The sequence below is a fragment of the Ptychodera flava genome, chromosome 1, assembly GCF_041260155.1.
Source record: "Ptychodera flava strain L36383 chromosome 1, AS_Pfla_20210202, whole genome shotgun sequence".
Lineage (NCBI taxonomy): Eukaryota > Metazoa > Hemichordata > Enteropneusta > Ptychoderidae > Ptychodera > Ptychodera flava.
This window is the reverse complement of record NC_091928.1, coordinates 15,163,475-15,183,764: the sequence shown is the minus strand read 5'-3', so window position 1 is coordinate 15,183,764 and position 20,290 is coordinate 15,163,475. Positions and strand designations below refer to the sequence as shown.

At 41.0% G+C, this 20,290-nt stretch overlaps 2 protein-coding genes across 4 annotated transcripts in view; both read left to right on the top strand.

Annotated features, from left to right (window-relative positions):
* LOC139131000 (uncharacterized) overlaps positions 1-19,596 on the top strand; it is a 27,761-nt gene extending 8,165 nt beyond the window's left edge. For 2 of the 3 annotated variants that reach the window (XM_070696902.1, XM_070696892.1), the window contains exons 3-4: positions 6,670-6,768; positions 14,023-19,596. In XM_070696902.1, the coding sequence (XP_070553003.1) occupies positions 6,670-6,768; positions 14,023-15,704 (1,781 nt within the window). In that variant the 3' untranslated portion in view covers positions 15,705-19,596. Of the gene's footprint in view, positions 1-837; positions 864-6,669; positions 6,769-14,022 lie in introns of those variants that run through there. The other variant, XM_070696909.1, reaches the window with a different exon arrangement.
* LOC139143051 (ankyrin-1-like) overlaps positions 16,250-20,290 on the top strand; it is a 16,348-nt gene continuing 12,307 nt past the window's right edge. The window contains exons 1-2 of the mRNA XM_070713228.1: positions 16,250-16,599; positions 16,778-17,488. Coding sequence (XP_070569329.1) covers positions 16,250-16,599; positions 16,778-17,488 — 1,061 coding nt within the window. The remainder of the gene's footprint in view (positions 16,600-16,777; positions 17,489-20,290) is intronic.

Below are 20,290 nucleotides of genomic sequence, written 5' to 3'. Positions count from 1 at the left end.
TACACATTTACAACTTTGTCATCATCATATTCGTATGCACTTCGAAAGTGAAAGACTTAAACTTTTGCTCAAACTTTCCTCGATGAAGCTTTCGACCACTGTCTTACCAAATAAAAAATAAAAATCAGGGGTCACAGTGCAAAATGTCTTACTTGAGAAATCAAATTATATGAGATTCCCGATATTTGAAATTCAAAATGGCCGCCATCCCTGTGTTAACTCAAAGGGGAAAAATAAAATTTTCGACTTGCGAAAAACAGAGACGATGAAAAGTTTTCACACGCCAAGAGCTTTAAAATGAGCCCATACAAGTGGTAGATCAGAAAAGAATTGGAGAAGTTTGAGAGTGCGAATATCTGTCCCCTGAGGCGCGAATATCCTTAACAACCTTTTGTTCGGTTTTTTGTCGTAGTTGCTAGTGGAATAAAGGTCGCTTCTAATATGCCATGGATGACATATGTATAATGGCAGGCAGGGTCCTTCTGATATCAAAGTTCATTCTTAGTCAACAGAAGGAAAATAACCTTGTAGACAATAAATATATGTTGTTGACCTCATTGACAGTACATAATATGTTAAATTTTTCCAACCACATGTCCTTCACTAGACATGTTTCAACTGATAACAATGCGTATATCATTTGCACATTTTGTCCTGCGATAAATATGAACAGCTAAAGACAAAAAACACACAAAAAGAACCCGCATGGCAACCTTGGCAAAGGGCAATGACCGAAATGGTAGAGGACAATAACTTTTAGCGATAAGACGATATCGAGTGCGTCGTTTCCTATTGTCGTATTTAGACATCGTTTTGATGTTTTGTCGAGAACATCAAAACTCCATGACATCGGAACGATATGGGTGAGCATTTGAAATTGAAAATACATTTTAGTTGCGTTTCCGTGTCTCGTCACAATTTGATAGTTTTGTCGGGTGAGAATTTACATTACCGTAACGTCATTTTTATGTATCAGTATCTTTATGAATGTCACGTTCTTTTTTCTTACGGCGCAATTAGTCCCTTTTTAGGTGTTACTGCCCTCACAGCTGTGTTTGCAAGATATTCCTCTCATTCAAGCATATCTTGTGGTTGCATGTTATTTTTGTATCTGTATTGACAGAGCAGTTTTTTCTGAAAAGGACTCTCGTCAAGAGCAAATTGAATCCACACATAACGTAGATGTCCTGATCGTGAGAGAAAGTATGATATCACGCAGAGACAACAACGATATACAGACTATATGCAATTGTACATCAACCGGCAGAGGGCGTTTCTCAGAGAGTGCAGACACGGAGTGGGATATTCATAGCCGAAATTGAACTTGCTCCCGATTTGTTGTGCGGGAACGAACTAATCGCTCACTTCACTGTCAGTACTACTCAGCTCACCAATAACTAACTGAAATGTACGAGTCTGGAAAATTAACATTCCCCAATGTCCTGTAGACAGAAAAAAGGAAGGTAGGGATGACTTTACAGGACAAATAATTCGTGAGTCGAAGAAAGCCAACTCCAAATGCCATGCCAAATGTGTATTTTTTACTTCCAAAACGGGAAAATTGTAATAAGGCAGTTCGATCCGTCCTTCGATTTGGTTAATCACGTGAACTTTGAACCATGACACGTGTCAGAACCCTGGATGTGCAAACTGTGTGATCGTGGTACTTTCGTTTAATTTTGTATATATAATTTTTCAAACTCGAGTTGAATGTTCGCATCTCAAGTTTTGTTTTGTACACTATAAATTTACAAATGCAATGCGTTTATTTGATGTTTCGGTTTCGAAATGGCTAATTTATGACTGAATAATATATGAGAGTCCAGGAAAGTCATTATCTTATGGACGTCCATGGAAATCATTATCTTATGAAGTCAAGGGCAAGTCACAAACTGTTGAATATTTCTAACGTAATATGCTTCTTTTCACGATTATTACCATCTGTGATTTTTTCTCCATCGACGTGTTTCTTAGATCGCTTCATTTTCATCCCTTCGCCAATTTTTTTTTGGTTTGAAACGTTAATTTGATTGACTGTATTTATTTTTAATTCATATATAGTTTGTGTTTTTTTGCATTCGTCATGTACGTTTTTAATATTTTCATTTTATTCTTCATTCACGCCAAGCGAACAGAGACGTGTTTGTAGAATTTTTAGATAATAACATACGTCACTGTCACATAAAAGCCCTCTCTTGTTAAACGTGCAGTATGGTTCTAAAAATCATAGGTATGCACCACGCATGCGCATTATGGAAAACACCTGCATCGCTCCTGTTTTGGACCGCGGAGAACCAGTTTTGTTCTCATTCTGTCAGCTGCATGCACGTGATGCGAAAAAGTATTTCTGGCTCGGGGCAGTTCAAGAAAGGGTTATGTTCTACCAATAGTTACCGTCAAAACATTTTTGAAGAGGACGCGGTGCATCATAGCTGAATGTTTTCATATGTTGGTCGGTTTTCTGAGATTCTGAACCGGTACTAGGTTGTACGAACAGACAGCAGAGAATACTTTTCCGTTGGTGCGATATTGTTATTCAAATATCTTCAGGCCATATGCTTTCCCTTCGGAAGCCTACGGCGGCTAAGGTTGAAGTGATATTTCTATTTGACCTCTAGCTAATTTTGGAGATGTATCTTAGAGTTTGTGTTCTGCAATTGTAGTATGCAAAATTACTGATGACGGGTCCAAAATGTGATGTGCTTTGGTATGAGAAGCTGTAGGCCATGAACTACGCCACCTGTCGACCAAATGGGAAGCGCGACTCCGACCAACACGCTGTGTCGGTTGAAACGATAATTTTATCGCCCTGACGCATCAATAAAAGTGGTGGTTCGTCGTGACAAACAACAAACACACATTAAAAGCATCTACGTGCTCGACACGCTATAGGCCCACGGTCCACCAGTGAGTTCAGGGTTAGCACTCCTATAACACATGTGATCGAAATATGGTCGTTAAATTTGTAAAGGGTGTCGCACAGTCGATATTTTTTTTAATAAAACCAATATTTTTCATGAATCGAGAGCGTCCATGCGCAGTTAGTGGGTACCTGCTACAGGCCTAGGTTCGCCATGAATTTTTAATTCAGTTTTTGTGCGTCGCGAAATGTGTACGAAAGTGGAGCTTCAAATTCAACATTTAAAGTACGTTCGATAACTCATCGATATTGCACTATAATAATATAATCATGATCGTTTGTTTTATAATAACATGGCCCACGTAGCAATTTAAAACATTTTATAATGAAAATCATAAAACTTTACGGTTTTGCACATCAAATATATTCGTATGAGACAAGCATAGAAGCGAAACAACACGCACTTTTAAGGTGACTCAGACTGCCACGTGAAAAAAGTGGCGTGTATAGCCCTACTGTAAAACAAAAAAGCCCGATAACGTCAATTGATATTTCATACACTCAAGTATAATAGTAACACACCAATCTGTCCGAAACTATGTAACTCTAACAAGTCAAGATCTCGTAGCCGTCCCATGATGCTAAATTCAAAAAATACATCGAGGCACGGTCAGTTGCATGGGACCGTGCTCCAGGGTAACGCATACAGCTGTTGCCGTAAAAGAGGCAATTTGATTTACGACAATGTCCGAACTGGTCAGTAGAGCAATTTTAGAAACGAAACTCACCTTGAGGTGACACAAGTGGAGCAATCCAGTACAACCATCTGGCGTGATTATCTTTAGAATACCTATGTTATCATATTTCTGTGGCGGCGATAAAACTTTAATTGTTGAGTACAATACATTAACGCAGTCCTTATCACACCATTACGGACCGTCTAAGTGTGGGGCGTTTGACCTTTGGACAATGGCTGGGCCGGGGATGGTTAAAAAGAAAGCAAGTACACTTGGTGAAAATTGTTTAGACATTTTTTACCTAATTTGAAAAACCCTTCGCATTATCGAAAATAAACTTTATAAAAATAATCTTTGGAGGCCAAAACGTGCACAATTTTATTTTGATCGTGATCCACCGAAGATCTGGTAACCTGCCCTTAGTCGTACCAGAAAATGGGTATTTACAGGTATATCCACACAGCAATGTTTATCTCCATAACGAGAAACTAAAACAGCACTATTAAGATGCAGTGATGCAAAAATGTAGAATTTATTTAAGTTTTACTTCGTCGACTGAAGTCAAATCGAAACGATAGGTTAAAAAACATGAACTTGCGGGATGTTTTTGTATTCCAACTATGATCTCTTCAATTAGCTCCGGAGCTGTCATGAAAAATCGGCTGGCGGCCAGATTAGCGTAGAGCGTTGTTTGTTGTATGCACACATTCGCTGCATTAGGTTTGAAACACTTCAAAATAAAATATTTCAACGCTGTATGTCACAGGATTCTAAACTGTTCGTACACACTTAGGTCAAAGGTCACAATAATAAATGCGTATCACGTTCGCTGTTATCGCAATAAAAGATTTATAATAATTTATCAGCACATCAGTGGTCTATTGTTATCAATATTTAACGCGCGTTAGTCATTTATCTGCATATTCATAAATGCATGGTGCATAGGGTGGCGGCACATGTACACGGTCTGTCGTGAATGAGCCCATCAGAAAAGACTGGATTTTCGTGCAATTTGCATTGAATTAATCGCCTGACATTGACCATTAACGCAACACCAGGTTCAATCCTACGACCAACGTGGTAGATCGAATCACGGTGTGTTTTCCAACCAACTGGGTAAGTGCATGTGTCTTTGATTGAGGGCATTCGCAAACGGAACATGCTAACTCACGGAGTTCCTGTCTTTATAGCGTTTGATAGTATATCAATATTTGAAATGCCATTAATTTCCCCCCCCCCAAAAAAATGTTTTTACAATACAGTGCCTTGGTTATTTGCATCCGTTGTCGATACTACTGCACGTATGACGAGAAAGTAACATTTTCAGCGATGCATCATGTTAGGTATAACAAAGGGACTAAGTATACACTGGATCGCAGACAATCCCTGATCGAATGACGATGGTCCAATTGTATGCAAAGATAGAAACCTTTATAGATAGAGGCCATCACATTGTATACTTGAAAACATTGGTGATGTCATGTGTCTCCTGAGTACATCTTCCTGTCGTAACAAGTGCTTTATTTCGACTGATTTCCAAATTAAACTATTTGTAATTCAAATTACATCCTTGTAGTACACATTTGCGGGACAAAGGACGGGTATCCCACGAGCATTCGAAGCCCGTGCCCGTATGTGCGTGCATATGTGGGTGTTCACACATAATTCATGGAGCGGGTTGCCTCATATCGCAGAATAATCAGAAGTGGCAACCCAACGCGACAGACAACGATACACGATGATTGAATTAATTTTTTGTCTAAAATTTTACTGAAAAAAAATGAAATATTTTGCATCGAGATATATTCGATTTCGGATCACAGGTCAACCCTAGCAACAGAGCGTCGCCATAATTCTGTAAATAACTTGTGACATCATCATCACTACAAGGCGGCCCCCTTCAACAAATATATTAATAATTTTATCGTTAACTTTTTAATCAGAACGCATAAGCTAACCGTAATATGATTAACGAGGACGCTGTTCCTTTGAAAGATTGTGTGTTAATAAGCGTTTTATGCCAACAGGGCGTGTGTTGTGTTGTGTGGATGTGTTCCCATGAGGATTTTTAACTGCAGAATAACTGCGTATTTGCGGAGTGTTTCAATTCCATATTTCTGAACCAATGTACCATACTATAGTTTACCTGCTATGAGGCATGCGCGCGGGGTGACGAGAAGTAGGCAAATATCGCAGATTAATGGCCCTGTCTGGACACGCTCTCAATAGCTTGACGATGGGGAGAATGTCCTCAAACCAACCCCATCTGTATAATTAGCTGTGTAATGACATCGATGACAAATATGCGCATTTCGCACAACGCCATCTGCTCAGCCGCAGTGCAAATATTATGAATGTCGAACGTCGGCTTGACAACGTCGCGCGCGCGATGAAATTATGCACATTTATAGTGGCGCTATTTTCACGGTCAAATCATTAAAAGTCGCGGTAATTTCTGTCCCATGAACATTATGATTAAAAGAAAAAATGAGTTATATCCCTTCTTAGGGAGCTAATAATGGTCACGATGGCAATAATTCAACATGTCACAATAGACAGAAAATGTCGATAACGGCCTTGCCGTCTTTCAAAAAAAGGATTTATACACTGATAAAAATATGCGGGTGTTAAAGTTCCATTCACGATAATTTTACTCCGACATGATAATGGCCGTAGAATACCCGTGTCTTTTTCTTAAATTTTAACGCTATTGCTTGTCGTCAGTTACGATTATTGTGCCAGAAGAGTGATTCATTTTAACCAATGTTCCAAAATCATCCGAGCAGAGACGTTTTATAGGCTCCCCATCCACTCTGTGCGCGCTGCGCATAAGTAAAAGGGTCACTCTCCATCATACATGCTCCATCATACACATCCCAAAGGTACAAACCGTACTTATCAGGATTGCGTGCACGGCTCATACCAGCCACCCCTCTCATCAAAATGACATCGTCCATTTGACATTGCGCCAAATTTAAACAAAAGAGGGCGGTGTTGTAAACAAACTGTCTGCCCGCACTCCCTTTCACACTTTTATTTGAAGGTGTTCTTTTTACTCTGTTTTCTCAATAGGATCGGTTGGAACCGTTGCCATATGGGGTATCGGCATTGCGCCAGTATTAGCCATTTACTATGCACTGCGAGGTGAAATCTTCTCACGTGTTGGCCTAGGTAAGTAACTCATGGACAAAACAACGTGTAGACTACAGTGCTCAGATTCGAACAGTGATATAGTTTGCTGTAAAACCCACATGCTAGTCATGTGAAGGTAACGTCCGCCTATCGTCTTTTTGGACCGTGTCGTGTCACCTTTTTGAATGTAGACATGTATTTTCTCAGTCGCACACGACACACCAGCATTCATTATGGCGGCGCATTTGAAATCGTCCATTTGGAGATGTTGACCTTTAGTAAACATTTATCGCATCAGTTGAATTACTCCTGTCTGATATCATAGACAGTTGGAGGGGGGGGGGGGAGGCAGATACTGCTGAGACTGAATTGATATCGTCTGCTCAATGTACAGCAAGCTGTGTGTCCAATCAGCTTTGACGAGAAAAATCCCACAGATATAAGCTAATAGTGACATTTTGAGAACAGCAATAACACTACTGTGGACAGCTATGTTTAATACCTGGCGTGAGATACCAGCATGTTGTTAGCGTGACTACAATACGTGATTCAGTGAGGAGTCCGGTTCCCAGACACTTCGCACCAAAACCACTTCGCACCATACCATCTCGTCCCATACCATTTCGCACCAAAACCACTTCGCACCAAAACAACCTCGTACCAAAACCACTTCGCCCCAAAAGTCATGTCCCCAAACCACTTTGCCAAAACTTATCGCTACTGGTAAAGCTGAAAATAACCACCTTCTGTCATCCTGGACTGAAATCTTGAAGGTGTACGCATTTCGCGAAATTGACATCGTGCAATTCCGCGCAAGGCACCTGGAGTTGTAGCATTTGCGTGTTTCTAAGTTTCTTATTCTATCGCTTATGGTTTCATGCAACCATGATGCAACAATAAATGGTTTGTGGTAGCCAAAATGTCCTAACACATTAATGCTTTCCAAGTTGTAGGTAAAAACAACCTTATTATACGTCGTAACATCGTTGTTTCAGGACGAGTTGACGGTACTATACTTTGGTCGAAGTGGTTTTAGTGCGATGTTGGTACTTGGGGCGAAGTGGGGTTGGGCGAAGTAGTACTGGGACGAGGTGGTTTTGGTACGAAATGGTTTTGGACGAAGTTGTGTGGGGCGAACTGGTTTTGGTGCGAAGTGTCTGGACCCCAGGAGTCCCACTATACCAGATCAATGCTGAATGCGATAATATCAGTGTTTCCGTATTATGCTGCATCCGACGACTTGTAAGACCGGGTAGATGGTTTCATCATAATTCAGATACTTGTTGTTTGGCGAAAGTCGTTCTTTGCACCTGGCTATGCCACTTTTCGAGGACGGACACTCGACCGTCTATGGCTGATTTGTTTAACGTCCCACGGTACGTTTTAGGGTCTATGACTATGGTTCTTCAATGCGCGGTGAATTGAAACTGCCACCCATAAAAACACTGTGACAATATTGTCTGTCGCTGCCCTATGCTGTGAACTGAAAGGGGTCTCGTTGAACCGGTCACATCCGGCAGTATGGACCAGGTTAGCTCTCTTCATAGAAACCTTTGTGGCAGTACAACCGCTATAAAGTAGAAACCACGGATCTGATTCTCTACATGAAGCGTGATGAAAACTAACTTCTCTCATTCGTGGCACTGAAGACCCCAATTACACTAATCTTTCTAAGCGTTTTTGTATACATCATCGCAGACTACACGACCATTCAAAGACGAAAACGTTCATGATGTCAGGATTTTGATTCAAATCGAACCAGGTTACTGCCTTTATTTCTTAAAATCTTACAGCTGTAATTGGCAGACATCCGTAAAACCCAATTCGAAGTAGCATCGTACTACAGTAGCACATTAGACAGGAGAAGCGAGAACAGCGCCCTCCATGGGATACAAGATCAGAAGAATGTTAGCTAGAGCAAGACTTGATATATGTAATTTTTATGCATTTACCCATGTGGAATAAATTTTCGTGTACATTTTATTGAAAAGCAAAACAAATGACACCAATAGTTGAATTCAAAGGTAAGGGTTTACAATGACTTGCAGAATTGCGAATATGTGAGAAAAAAATCGAACATTATATGAACGCCATATTGTAACAGAAACACGCGTAACAGATATCGTCACATGGCATCACGGGTAGTCCCGTGCAAAAAGCACACAATGCGAAGAACTAACATGAGAACAAAGGACCAGTTATAATTAACGGTTATATACGTAACCGTATTTTCATACTCAATAAAGTCATGTTTCAACGCAGATCTTTCCCTTTTGTGTTGAATGTATTGGTAGAATTGATGTCAAGCCTTGCGAGTTGAGCTAGGTTTAAAATGACAAAGACCGGAACAGTTTATTATATGGCCCATGCGTAATAATAGTACTTTCAAACTCGCGGAAGGGTACATTCTTATGAGTGGAAGAAAGGCTTTTAAAACTGACAAATTAATGAGAAATCACTTAAATTCATTTCTGTTCCACTTTGAATTATTCTATTTCAATTTTCAAACGAAAGCCTGACTCACAATCGTTTTTGAACGATAGCAGGTTTTGATGAGCAAACACGACCTTCAAATCTCCAGATGTTCCCGCCCCTCCTAATAGTGTTTTCACCCAGCCACTGCCTTTAAGAGTTAGTTGTGACTCCTGCAAACGCCCGAAGTGCATCGTCATTCATTGAATCCGACAGAGCGAGGAGAAATTCTTCCTACATATTGTGCCTTGACCGTGACATTCTTGTGTGTGACATTTGACACGAGGACGATAACTTACCATCGTCAGTAATTTCTGACATCAGAACTGACATGCACTTCTTCCAGGTAACAGGGCCGTACGGAGATTGACACTTGAAGGTAGATGTATTTAGTTTTCAGTGCCTTTAATGTCTTCTAAACCTTTTTGTCTTGAACATTTTCTAGCAACAATTTAGTCCAATCACACTTCTTTACAAACTCTTTCACATAAGACACTTTCACGAACTTCATTCGTAACGTTTTAGTGCTGGTATACCTACCGTTCAAGATGAGCGCTGAAAGTGACACGTCGTCACACTTTTTGTCGTCTGCTCACTAAACCCAGTGGCAGTCGAAAAGGCGCCAAACTAACTGGACAGTTGTACTTGTACATCTTCGCGTTGCAGCAATGAAAATGGATTCAACTAGCATTTTGAATTACTCTGAAATTCTGTCGAAAGTCCGGAAACACAAGACGAGGTGCTATGTTTAAAAACGCGATGTCCCATTCGAAAGTTTGCTTTTGTTTCAAGGCAGACGACACCGAAATTTAACAATGACATGAAATTCAAAACAAAATAACTCAGTACATAAAAAAGAAGGGAACATTCAAGAATAAGCAATGTTACCAATTGAATTAGACTGTCACTATTCACTGGTCGAATACTGAAAGTTTGGATGTGGCCCATTTCTTGTTTTGAAGTAACTTTAGGACTGCATTATTTGCCCTACCTAAGGGTGACTTGCCGTGTACCCTACAAAAGTTTAATGACACTTTTAATATATTGTACGTGAAGGTGTTCCCTAATCAAAGGCAGAAAAATCGATACGACACTGATATCTGGTGACCCGTCACAAAACCTTGCTTGCTGTCCACCAAACAATCTGGAAGGGAGAAGTTAATAGTAGTTGGTCCATATGTGTAGTACGAAATAGGATGTGGATTTTCGGAGAAAATCATATTACGGTTTTTTAAAACTCTGATAGATCGTTTATGGACATCAACATTGCTCTCACAGATCGCCTTGTCTTCTCTTCCTCTTTGAACAGTCTCACCCTTTGTGAAATCATATATGGGCCTTGGCATACTAAACTGACAGCATACATGCGTATTGTTCCCACACATATTTCAATGTAACCACTCCCTTGAAGTGCGTTAGTATTAAGGTCAAACGAAAACGCTTTAATTCAAATTTTGAATTAAAGCGTTTTCGTTTGACGAAAAGGATTATATTTACCAGTGGATTACCTTATATTTACCAGTGGATTACCTTAACCTTTACGTCCAAAGAATGGCGTGACTAACCCAGTTTAAAGAAATTCATTCAGAACGTTGTACGTGAAGACGATACCTTTCCGTTAAACTGGTCACCGGCAACCCGCGCATTACATTTGATTGTAGCATAACATAATGATTCAGTTCAACTGCACGTGTACGTGTCGGCAATCGTCATATATATTACACATATTCGATGTGAACCTTTGCTTTCCCAAGCCTTTATACGATACTGAAACTTTGATGACAGGTATCTCCAAATCTACGTCAAAATTTCAAAAATAGAATATCGGTCACATGTCAGTTTGAATTTTTCACTATTCCCACAAGTTAACTATGGTGAAACATTCTGATAGTTCAAAACTTTGCAGCCTGTTTTGCTGAAGTGAGGTGCTTTATCCAAATTAAAATCAAGCTGATTAAAGTCGTCTGCGTATTCGAGTATTTTGGGTCAGTTTAGTCTGTATAGACGTTATTGTGTGATAGAACTCTGTATCGATTTAGATAACAAGACATTTATCGACGTAATAATTTGTAATGATCTACACAGGGTGAGAGTTTCTAGTCCATAGGTGAGTGGTTGCGTAACTCAATTGTACTCATAAATTCATGAAAGCGATGTTATGATAGTTTGTTATGCCACTGTGAAAGTTAACATTACAACCAGTGCCATAGCTTTGGGTAAAACGAACACGAACTTCATGATCTCATAAAATTCAAGTGTAAACATGACCCGTGTACGGCGTAGCTAATGGCATTTCCCGTTATAGGTAAATGTAGATCTTGATGATTGCTTGAGTTTTGTGCCGCAAACAAATAAGATACCGCAAACGTTAGTGTCTTACACGTTGCCTGTCAAAATTGATGACTTCTGTGGCGATATCTGCAATTTCTAAGAACTGCCGTTGCCTCTTGAGTATTTGTATTCACTGGATATCAGAATATAGTTGATAGTAGACTTGGTTCGAATCGGTGAATTTTTTAAAATTAAAAAAAAATAATTTGTAATAGCTTCTCTTCTGTCCCTCTATTTAATACAACCCTATTTGAAATTTGGCAACCAAGGCCGAGTTTTCCTCGCGATCGAACGCCTATGTCTGCATGAGTCTGCGCAGTAGTGAGTTATAGCTTCAAAGTTCCCTTTGCCGCGAACGCCGCACTCATCGTGTTAAACCCACTCACGCCTTTCATATGAAAACGGAACACAAGTCATCGATCGCGTTCAGCCCACTCGTACATTCACAAATCACTAACTTGGGCCAAGTCTAAGCAGACTGTAGTAGATAGCAGCATGCTGCATGCAGTTGATCTTATCTGCAAGTGATGATTTTGAAGATCCGTTTAAGACCAATCTCACAGCTTATGGTAGGTCCTAAATGTATAACTGACATCTCAAATAAGACGATATTGACAAAATCTGTCGACTTTACAGAGGTTGTCGTCAAGAGTTTCTAATACCTGATAATTCCATACCTGGGAGCTTATGTTTGCCCAGCGTCCTGCCGATGAAACTGTTTTTGCATGTTTTGTATTCGTGTCATACGTCGATGGCCTGTCCCATTTTTATCAAGTTTTTAATTCATTTACATTTAACAGATGTACTTTAATGTATCCGGGTTTTTGTCCACAGAGTTTTATAAAGCTGTATCTCGCAAGCTGTTTTCCAACCTGCCCCATGATCTGTAATGTGTAATGTATGTATTTTGAAAAGATTGATGTCTACAGCAAGCTAGTTCCATTAACCCTAGCCTCAACGATATAAATTGTAACAACATTATTGTAGTTCGCCATTTAACATTCATCAGGGCATAAACTTAAGATAAAAACTATCGTATGATCAGAAGTATAGCACGTTTCCGATTTCGATTTGCGAAAGTCAGCGATACGGAAAATAATGAAGTCATGTGTCATTGGTTTTTTTGCAGTAGTATTACACTGTGAAACAGCATAAATTCTAAATTATCATTTTCTTATGTAACAGACGATCGTGAGACTTAAGGAAAACAAGTTTTGGAAAGCCAGTGGCAATTTTTAAGATTTTGTCAAACGCGATAATTTACCGATCTACTGGAAAGTATAACGCACACTTTCAAAAGCATTTCGCTTTGGTTTTAGCTTTTTTGTTTCATTGTTCGATTTGATATTGTCCATCTGTCAATATGACACGTTTTGTATGATTTGTATGGACGTGTACAGGTATGAACACGTCACTCTGTGATCATATGAGTGCAGAGAACAAAGGCCTATCAAAAGTAGAAATATTTGAGTGACAATAAGCAGTGTTAGCGTAGGATGCACCCCGGGGACAGATATTCAGACTCTCAAAAATTTTACATTGCTTTTGTAATCGACCATTTCTAACTTGAAGCTTTGTGAATATCGACAATTAATCACCCTCATAGAGTAAACACGGGGATTGCGGCCATTTTGAATTTAAAACATCGGTAAAACCAAGGCTATGTTTTTCTATAGTAATGAAATTAGTGCGGTGACCCTAATAGTTATTCATGATTCTTTTACGTGGTTGAAAGTTTCCTTTTAGGAAAATGTGAGCAAAAGTTCAATGTCGAAGCGCATACTACCTTGAAGGCGACTATGCAAACTCTTGCAGTGTCATGATGCTTCGTCATGGACTATAACATCTTCCAGTATTTCAGCGCCATGACGCAAATTTTGACTTTTATTTTCGAGCGATAACACCGCAAACGTTATTACAGATTTTGTCCTGTATTTAGGCAATGACGAACGGGCAGTAAGTGGTTTTCCATTGCTTCAAATCATGCTTCGTGTCGTTTTTTTCATTATTTTTGATAATATTCATTGTTTTAGGGGTCAAAGAGCGATTCTATGATGGCTCACCCAACTGGGAATATCTGAGCTGTGATTACCCAAACGCCCCCTTCAGTACTGTCGATCATCGCTTAGGCCAAAGTAATTAAATTCTTTGTTTTGCGTCCACTCAAAATGGGAAAAGGTACGCGCCTAAGCGGCTGAAAAACACACACAAGAAAATTAACACAATGTAATTTTATTGCAGCAAATAAAAATTTGTAACAAATTTTTTAGTTAAGAAAAGCTAAGCGGGTATGTCCTAAAATTTCCTATTCAAATACACTGTGTGTGTTTTTCATGAAAACCTGAAAAACCTAAGCGGGCGGGGACGCAAAACAAAGAATTTCACTACTTTGGCCTTATGTAACCTAACAATTACATATTGGTTCGAACGTAAGTACGCCGTAAGTCAAAGAACACAAAATTAACGGTCATTATATTTTTCTTTCCACAGACAGCCCAGGACGGAGTAAAAGTAAACCTAAACATGGACAAAGTTCACCGTTTTCGCCGTTTCTGAGGGGAACGTCACGTGATGCGTACACCGCATGTTTCCAGTGGCTCAGGGGCTATGACATATCCAAAGCGCCCTCTGGCGAGAAGTTGTCGGACGGATCGTTTAACCCAAGTCGGCAAAGACTATTCCTGTATGACGACGTCGTCGACGGATGTGACGCAAAGCTGCAACAGGGCGGTGGAAAAAATACGGACCAGGTGAAAATACACGAAAAAAACGAAAAGTTTGGTATAAATCTTGATAAACAAACAGAAGGTACTGTACATACAAACGTAAAGCCAATTTCTAGATGTACTGACACTCCTCTGTCTCTTGCCTCTGCAACTTTCAGCGGTTGCAACCCAAAGTACGTCGCGCCAAACCAAAATCACACACGGAAAGTATCCAATACAACCATGAGTACAGACGAAGGGATCGACACAGATATGGAACACGAATTCAAAGACGACAAACCAGATGATGGGCTGGTTGACCAATCAGATTCTGGTTTCCCTGGCAACAACAACGTGTTTGGCGAAACCTTCCTGTACTCCACACCAAAACATGTTCCGGTGAGAAAGTTGTCAGAAACAAACAGTGACATAATTTCTCGCCACTTGGAAGAATTATCCGGAATGGATTATGGGATATCAGCTTCGACCGGAGACTTGCACCACGCATCGTCTTTCAAAGAAGCCGGAGACATTGCATTGTCTCATACCGATATGATGACCTTGATGTTTGAAGACGATTTCGAAATTCAAAGAGACACCGGGCAGACAGAGACACTCAGTGACAGCAGTTCAGACGAGTTTTCAAATCACATCGATAGCGGTGATGGCCTGAGCACGGACTTTGTCCAGCCAAGTGAAAGCACCCGGAAGAAAAATGAGATTGGAGGAAGCGCCGAGGAGGACGAGGATTGGTCCAAATTTCTACACATTGTTAGTGAAGATATTGCATCACTGAAAAACATGGCAACGGAAAACACTGCCCCCAGTGACACGTCTATGAAAGACGAACCACCATTACTGCACAGTGTTGAAAGGCAACTGTTTTCAGCGATAGCGTCTGGTGATGTGCACGAAGCTCGTAAGTTGACACACAAAGTCAATCTGTCACATAGAATCGATGGTTTCACAGTGTTGCACCAAGCTGCCATTCACAATATGTCGGCTCTGATTCCCCCACTCTTCTATTTCATAGACTTCGCCAGAATGATGGACATACCAGTTAGTAATCCATCGAGTCGTTTCCATGGACACACGGCCATGCAAATCGCCAAAGCGCTGCAGAATCAACAGGTAGTCGACGCCATTGACGAGTACATGGAGGTGGAACAAAGCCTGAGTGACTTGCACAAGGCTGCCAGGGCAGGACTTCCTTACATGGTGACAAATCTGTGCAAAGACGGTGCAGCGGTGAATGGACGGGCAAAAATGCAGATAACCCCGTTATACTGCGCCGTCACGGTCGGTCGACTTGACATCGTCGAAATCCTCGCCAGTTTTGGCGGGAATTTGAAAACTAGAAATCAACAGTCGGATACCCTGCTGCATCGAGCGTCGCAACTTGGACACAAAGACATTGCAGAATTTCTTATTTCAAAAAGATATGATCGGTTGACGTCGATGAACTAAACTATCATGAAGAAAACGCACTACACAAGGCTACCTACCACGATATGTAGATATGGTGGAATTTTGCTTCAAAATGGCGCCTTCGCAGATTGCGCAGACGACTGCGGTTACACTCCCTTGCATATCGCTTCATGTATGGGAAATATGAAAATGGCAAAATTGCTGTTGAATCACGGAGCCAATGTCGGGTCACGTGACACGGATCAGTGGACTCCTTTGCACTATGCTGCCAAATATGGTCATTTACAACTTGTTGAATTGTTGATGCAGAGCGGAGCGCCCGTCAGAGCGGAGACGAAGGGACTCCAAAACACTGCTTTACACGTCGCAGTTGAAAACGGAAACCACAAAGTTGCCGAAGCTTTGTTGGACGGTGGCGCCAACCCTGCGACTCGCAACGCGTGCGGACATTCAGCTTTACATGTTGCTGCCGTGATGAACGATCTTCAGATGGCGGAACTGTTGACAGAAAAAGGGGCCGATGCTGACAGTCTGGGTGAAACAAAAAGAAAACGAAAACAAGACCAAGGAAACTGTACCCAACGATGGGAGGCAAAGCGCTCGTTCAAGTAGAAAGTGTGCAGAAAATTGACGGCGATGAAACGCACTCGTCGCCGACTCCGCTGCACTTTGCCGCAAAACATGACAGTATGTCTGTAATGTTGCACCTGATCGACAGGGCAGCTGATGTTGATGCGAGAGATGACTTGGGTAAGACACCTTTACACTACGCAGCTGAGTCTGGACACATCAAAGTTGTTGAAACTCTCCTTGATCACGGCGCAACCGTGGACGCTGTAGACAATCGCAGTAGAACACCATTGCACTATGCCTCTGTGAACGGGCACGTCGACGTCGTCGACCTGTTGCTGTCGTCGGGGCGAGCGTGCAAGCCGTGACGGAAAGAAAGAACACTCCTCTACACTGCGCTGCAAACAAGGACACGTGACTGTGGTGGAAAAGCTGGTGCAGAGTGGAGCCGAGACTGCCAAAACCGATGCGTACAATTGGACACCCCTGCACTGGGCCGCCGCGAAAGAACAGCAACGCACGTTGGAACTGCTGATCAAAAGAGGAGCTAATGTGAATGGCGGAACATGTGCGACAACGCCACTACACATTGCAGCCGCTCACGGATACCTGCAGATTGTTGAACAGCTGATTTCGAGCGGTTCAGACGTAAACTCAAAAGACCAAGAGAACTGGACACCACTTCACTACGCCGCCAACGAGGGACATCTCCCCATGGTCAAACTGCTCCTGAGGAGAGGAGCTGAAGTCTGTGACATCGACTGCCACGGGAAGACGCCATTGCATTGCGGGAGCATGAAGGGGAGCGTCGGAGTCATCGAGTTCTTACTTCTTGAGGGCGCACCGGTTGATGCAGTTGACAATTTTCTGAGCACGTCTCTTCATGTTGCTGCTGGCGAGGGAAACAATGAAGCTATCAAACTTCTCATCGTATGGGGTGCCGACATAAATGCTCGTGATGAAGACCATCTTACGCCGCTTCACTACGCAGCAAAGTACGGAAGAACAAAGATAGCAGATACACTCATCGCTGGCGGCGCAAATGTCGACGCAAAAGACATGGAAACTTGGACTCCACTTCACTACACATCGTACAATGGTCACAAAGATACAGCTGATGTTCTGTTGCAGAGAGGAGCGGATGTTAAGTCACTCACCGCTTACAGCAACTCGCATTTACACTTTGCAGCCATGAGAGTCCACCCACCAGTCGTAGAAACGCTGCTAAGTCACGGCGGCTGCGTGTGGACAATGTAACAACGCCAATATCACAGCCCTGATCATGGTAGCCAAAGCTGGTCATGTGGGCATAGTCAGGAAACTTGTGAAGCACGGTGCAGATGTGAATGCAAAGGACTCTCACAAACGCAACGCGCTCCATTACGCCGCAGAGAAAGGCCATCTCTTGGTTGCTGGGATTCTATTGGACTACGCTGTGGACACGGACGTGAAGGATCGGGAAGGGGACTTACCTATCCAATTAGCATTAAAGAACAATCACCACTCAACAGCGACTGTCATCTACAATGCTATGAAGCAGTCATCTTCATGTATGTGTACCATCCAATAGGAATGTCAGTATAAAAGTGGACCTAATGCATCATTGGAAAATTGACCAACCGAAGTACTTGTTTCGTAAACTACCTTTGACGATAGACCAATTAGAAAATGAGTACGGAAGTAGTTTCTGGTCGAGACTCGTTATATTTACACATTTTGCTGCAAGACTTAGTAGCGGGAACACTTGTAAATACGGTTTGTTATTTCAGTGACTTTTCCAGATACGTAAGTTTAACAGCAATGCATCTAAAAACACAAAAGCCGACACACTTTTTTTAAAACGAAAAAGTGTGTAACAATAAAAAGCTACGCGGTTCGGGAGGAAAACGTTTAAATTTGCATATGCCAATAAGAATACTGCCATGAGAAGATATGTTAATAAATCTACCTATTTGAAAATATTTACAATTAAATGTTTACAGAAGAAATATAGATATACTGGTTTAGTGTTGCTATATTGGAAGTGGTTTACGTCAAATGTATAACCTGAATTTAGGATATGTCGTCGAGGTCGCTTGTACACTTTTCAATTTTATCTATTTGACATCATACTCCCACCTAACTGCCGGTATTATACCTAAGCTGCTGATAATTCTCGTATGTGGTATCCGAGGCATCGATTATAATCGAAAGTATCGCTATCAGCTGTGCTGGCGTTATAAACTGCAAGTGCAGACATGAGCCTCTGTCGACACGGTGGCTATCAATTGAATGCCGAGTACACTTGATAAACGGAAAGTTGAGTTAAACGTAAGTTTTATGACATTTAAAACTTTGTAATACAACAATGTTTCCTATATCTTTCTTTGCTTGAGTCACATCTGAACGGAATTCGGTGCAAAATTTGTTTTCAGAGTACAGCGCTTTAAATCTCTTGACGTTATTTTTAATAAGTGTAAGGCGGGGATGATATAGACTCCTTGCCACTGTGTAAGTTGCTGCCCGCATTGTATTTTATACAACAATTCGGCCTTTTCGTTTTCTTTCATTGTATTTGCGAGAATGTTTACGATATATCTATGTGACTACCACATTTTCATATACTTTCATGTACATTTTCGTATATTTTGATATACTGTGGCCCAAGAAAATTTCTCCTCGGATTTGGAAAGTTTACAGAGCAGAGGAGCGATCTGTTTACTACTCTAATTTTAATGAAGTTTAAAATTTCTGCAATTATTTTATATCTGTGCTTAATCACTACAGGTGCATACTATGGTATAGAAACAAAACTAAATAAAAACTTGATATCATTTCTAATAAGAGATTGGATATGTATGACACAAGAACGAGGCCACTGTTTGAACACAAAGACAATTTTTACGGAGAGGTATTTTTTGCTGGCGACGATGCGACCTTGTCGAAACAAATTGAAATCAACAGGAGAGACGCCACGATTCCGAGGAGTTTTTTTAACTCTGCGTGCCTAAACGGAACTCGGGATAAAATCAATGGATGTTAATGTGTTTTTAAACGATCGCAGTGAAAATATCGATTCCTACGATCTGATTACAATATTTATCATGCCAATTTATTCACAACTCAACATATTGTCACCACGCCATTATGTAAAACGGGCAATGTATTTATCCACAGTTATTCATTTATATCTTATTGTTATGAACACAAAGATGTGTATATGCGTGGTGTTTCATCTATATCATATCAAGTCTCCTCTCAATTCAATAGAGTCGGGAATGAATATTTTGAGGTTATGTCTTCAACTTACACTAATTTTAAATGTTTGTCGAGTTTGCTGTCTTTGGAACTCAATAAAATATCCCCACCAAGCCGCAAATTACGATTACACGTCTCTTTGTTCTTTTAAGTTTGTAAAGTCTATTGCAGTTTGATCAAAGTTTGTGCATGTGACGTAGGTTGAACATACACATGTAACCTGTAAGTATCACGGTGCATGAAACTGCGCCTGCGCAGTAGTTGACTGGCTTGCGACATAATTGAGATGATATTGGATCTCTGAAAAGGTGTTTACGTCTTTTATGTCTAATAGCTTTAACACTCACCAGTAACTGTGTCCGCCACATGATCGACCAGATATAATTCAACGAATGCTATCTTTAGACCACAGTCCCTCCACCACGGAGGAACGGTGAGTTATAGTCACCGCACTAGCCTGAGAACTGCATCACCGCATCCACAGCTGTAACTGCCCATCCTACGTGTTGAGTTGCATCTTCCAATTCCCCTTAGGCCCCCCCCTCCCCTTCCAAATCCTGTACCGAGACCAATGATTTTACAGCTGTGATCCTGACCCATAGCCGGAATCACTAGTCTGCAATACAGCTTGCTAGACATATTGCATGATCTCAGAGGCTAATATTGAACTTGATTGCGCTCTCCAACTTCCTTCCCGTGAAGGTTATTTATTACTCCTTAATGTTAAGACATCCAGTATCATCTTAACTCGACTGTTCTGCGATCAAGTTGACAAATGAGCTAACCACTTTGAAATCCTCGTCGACAATGATACGAAT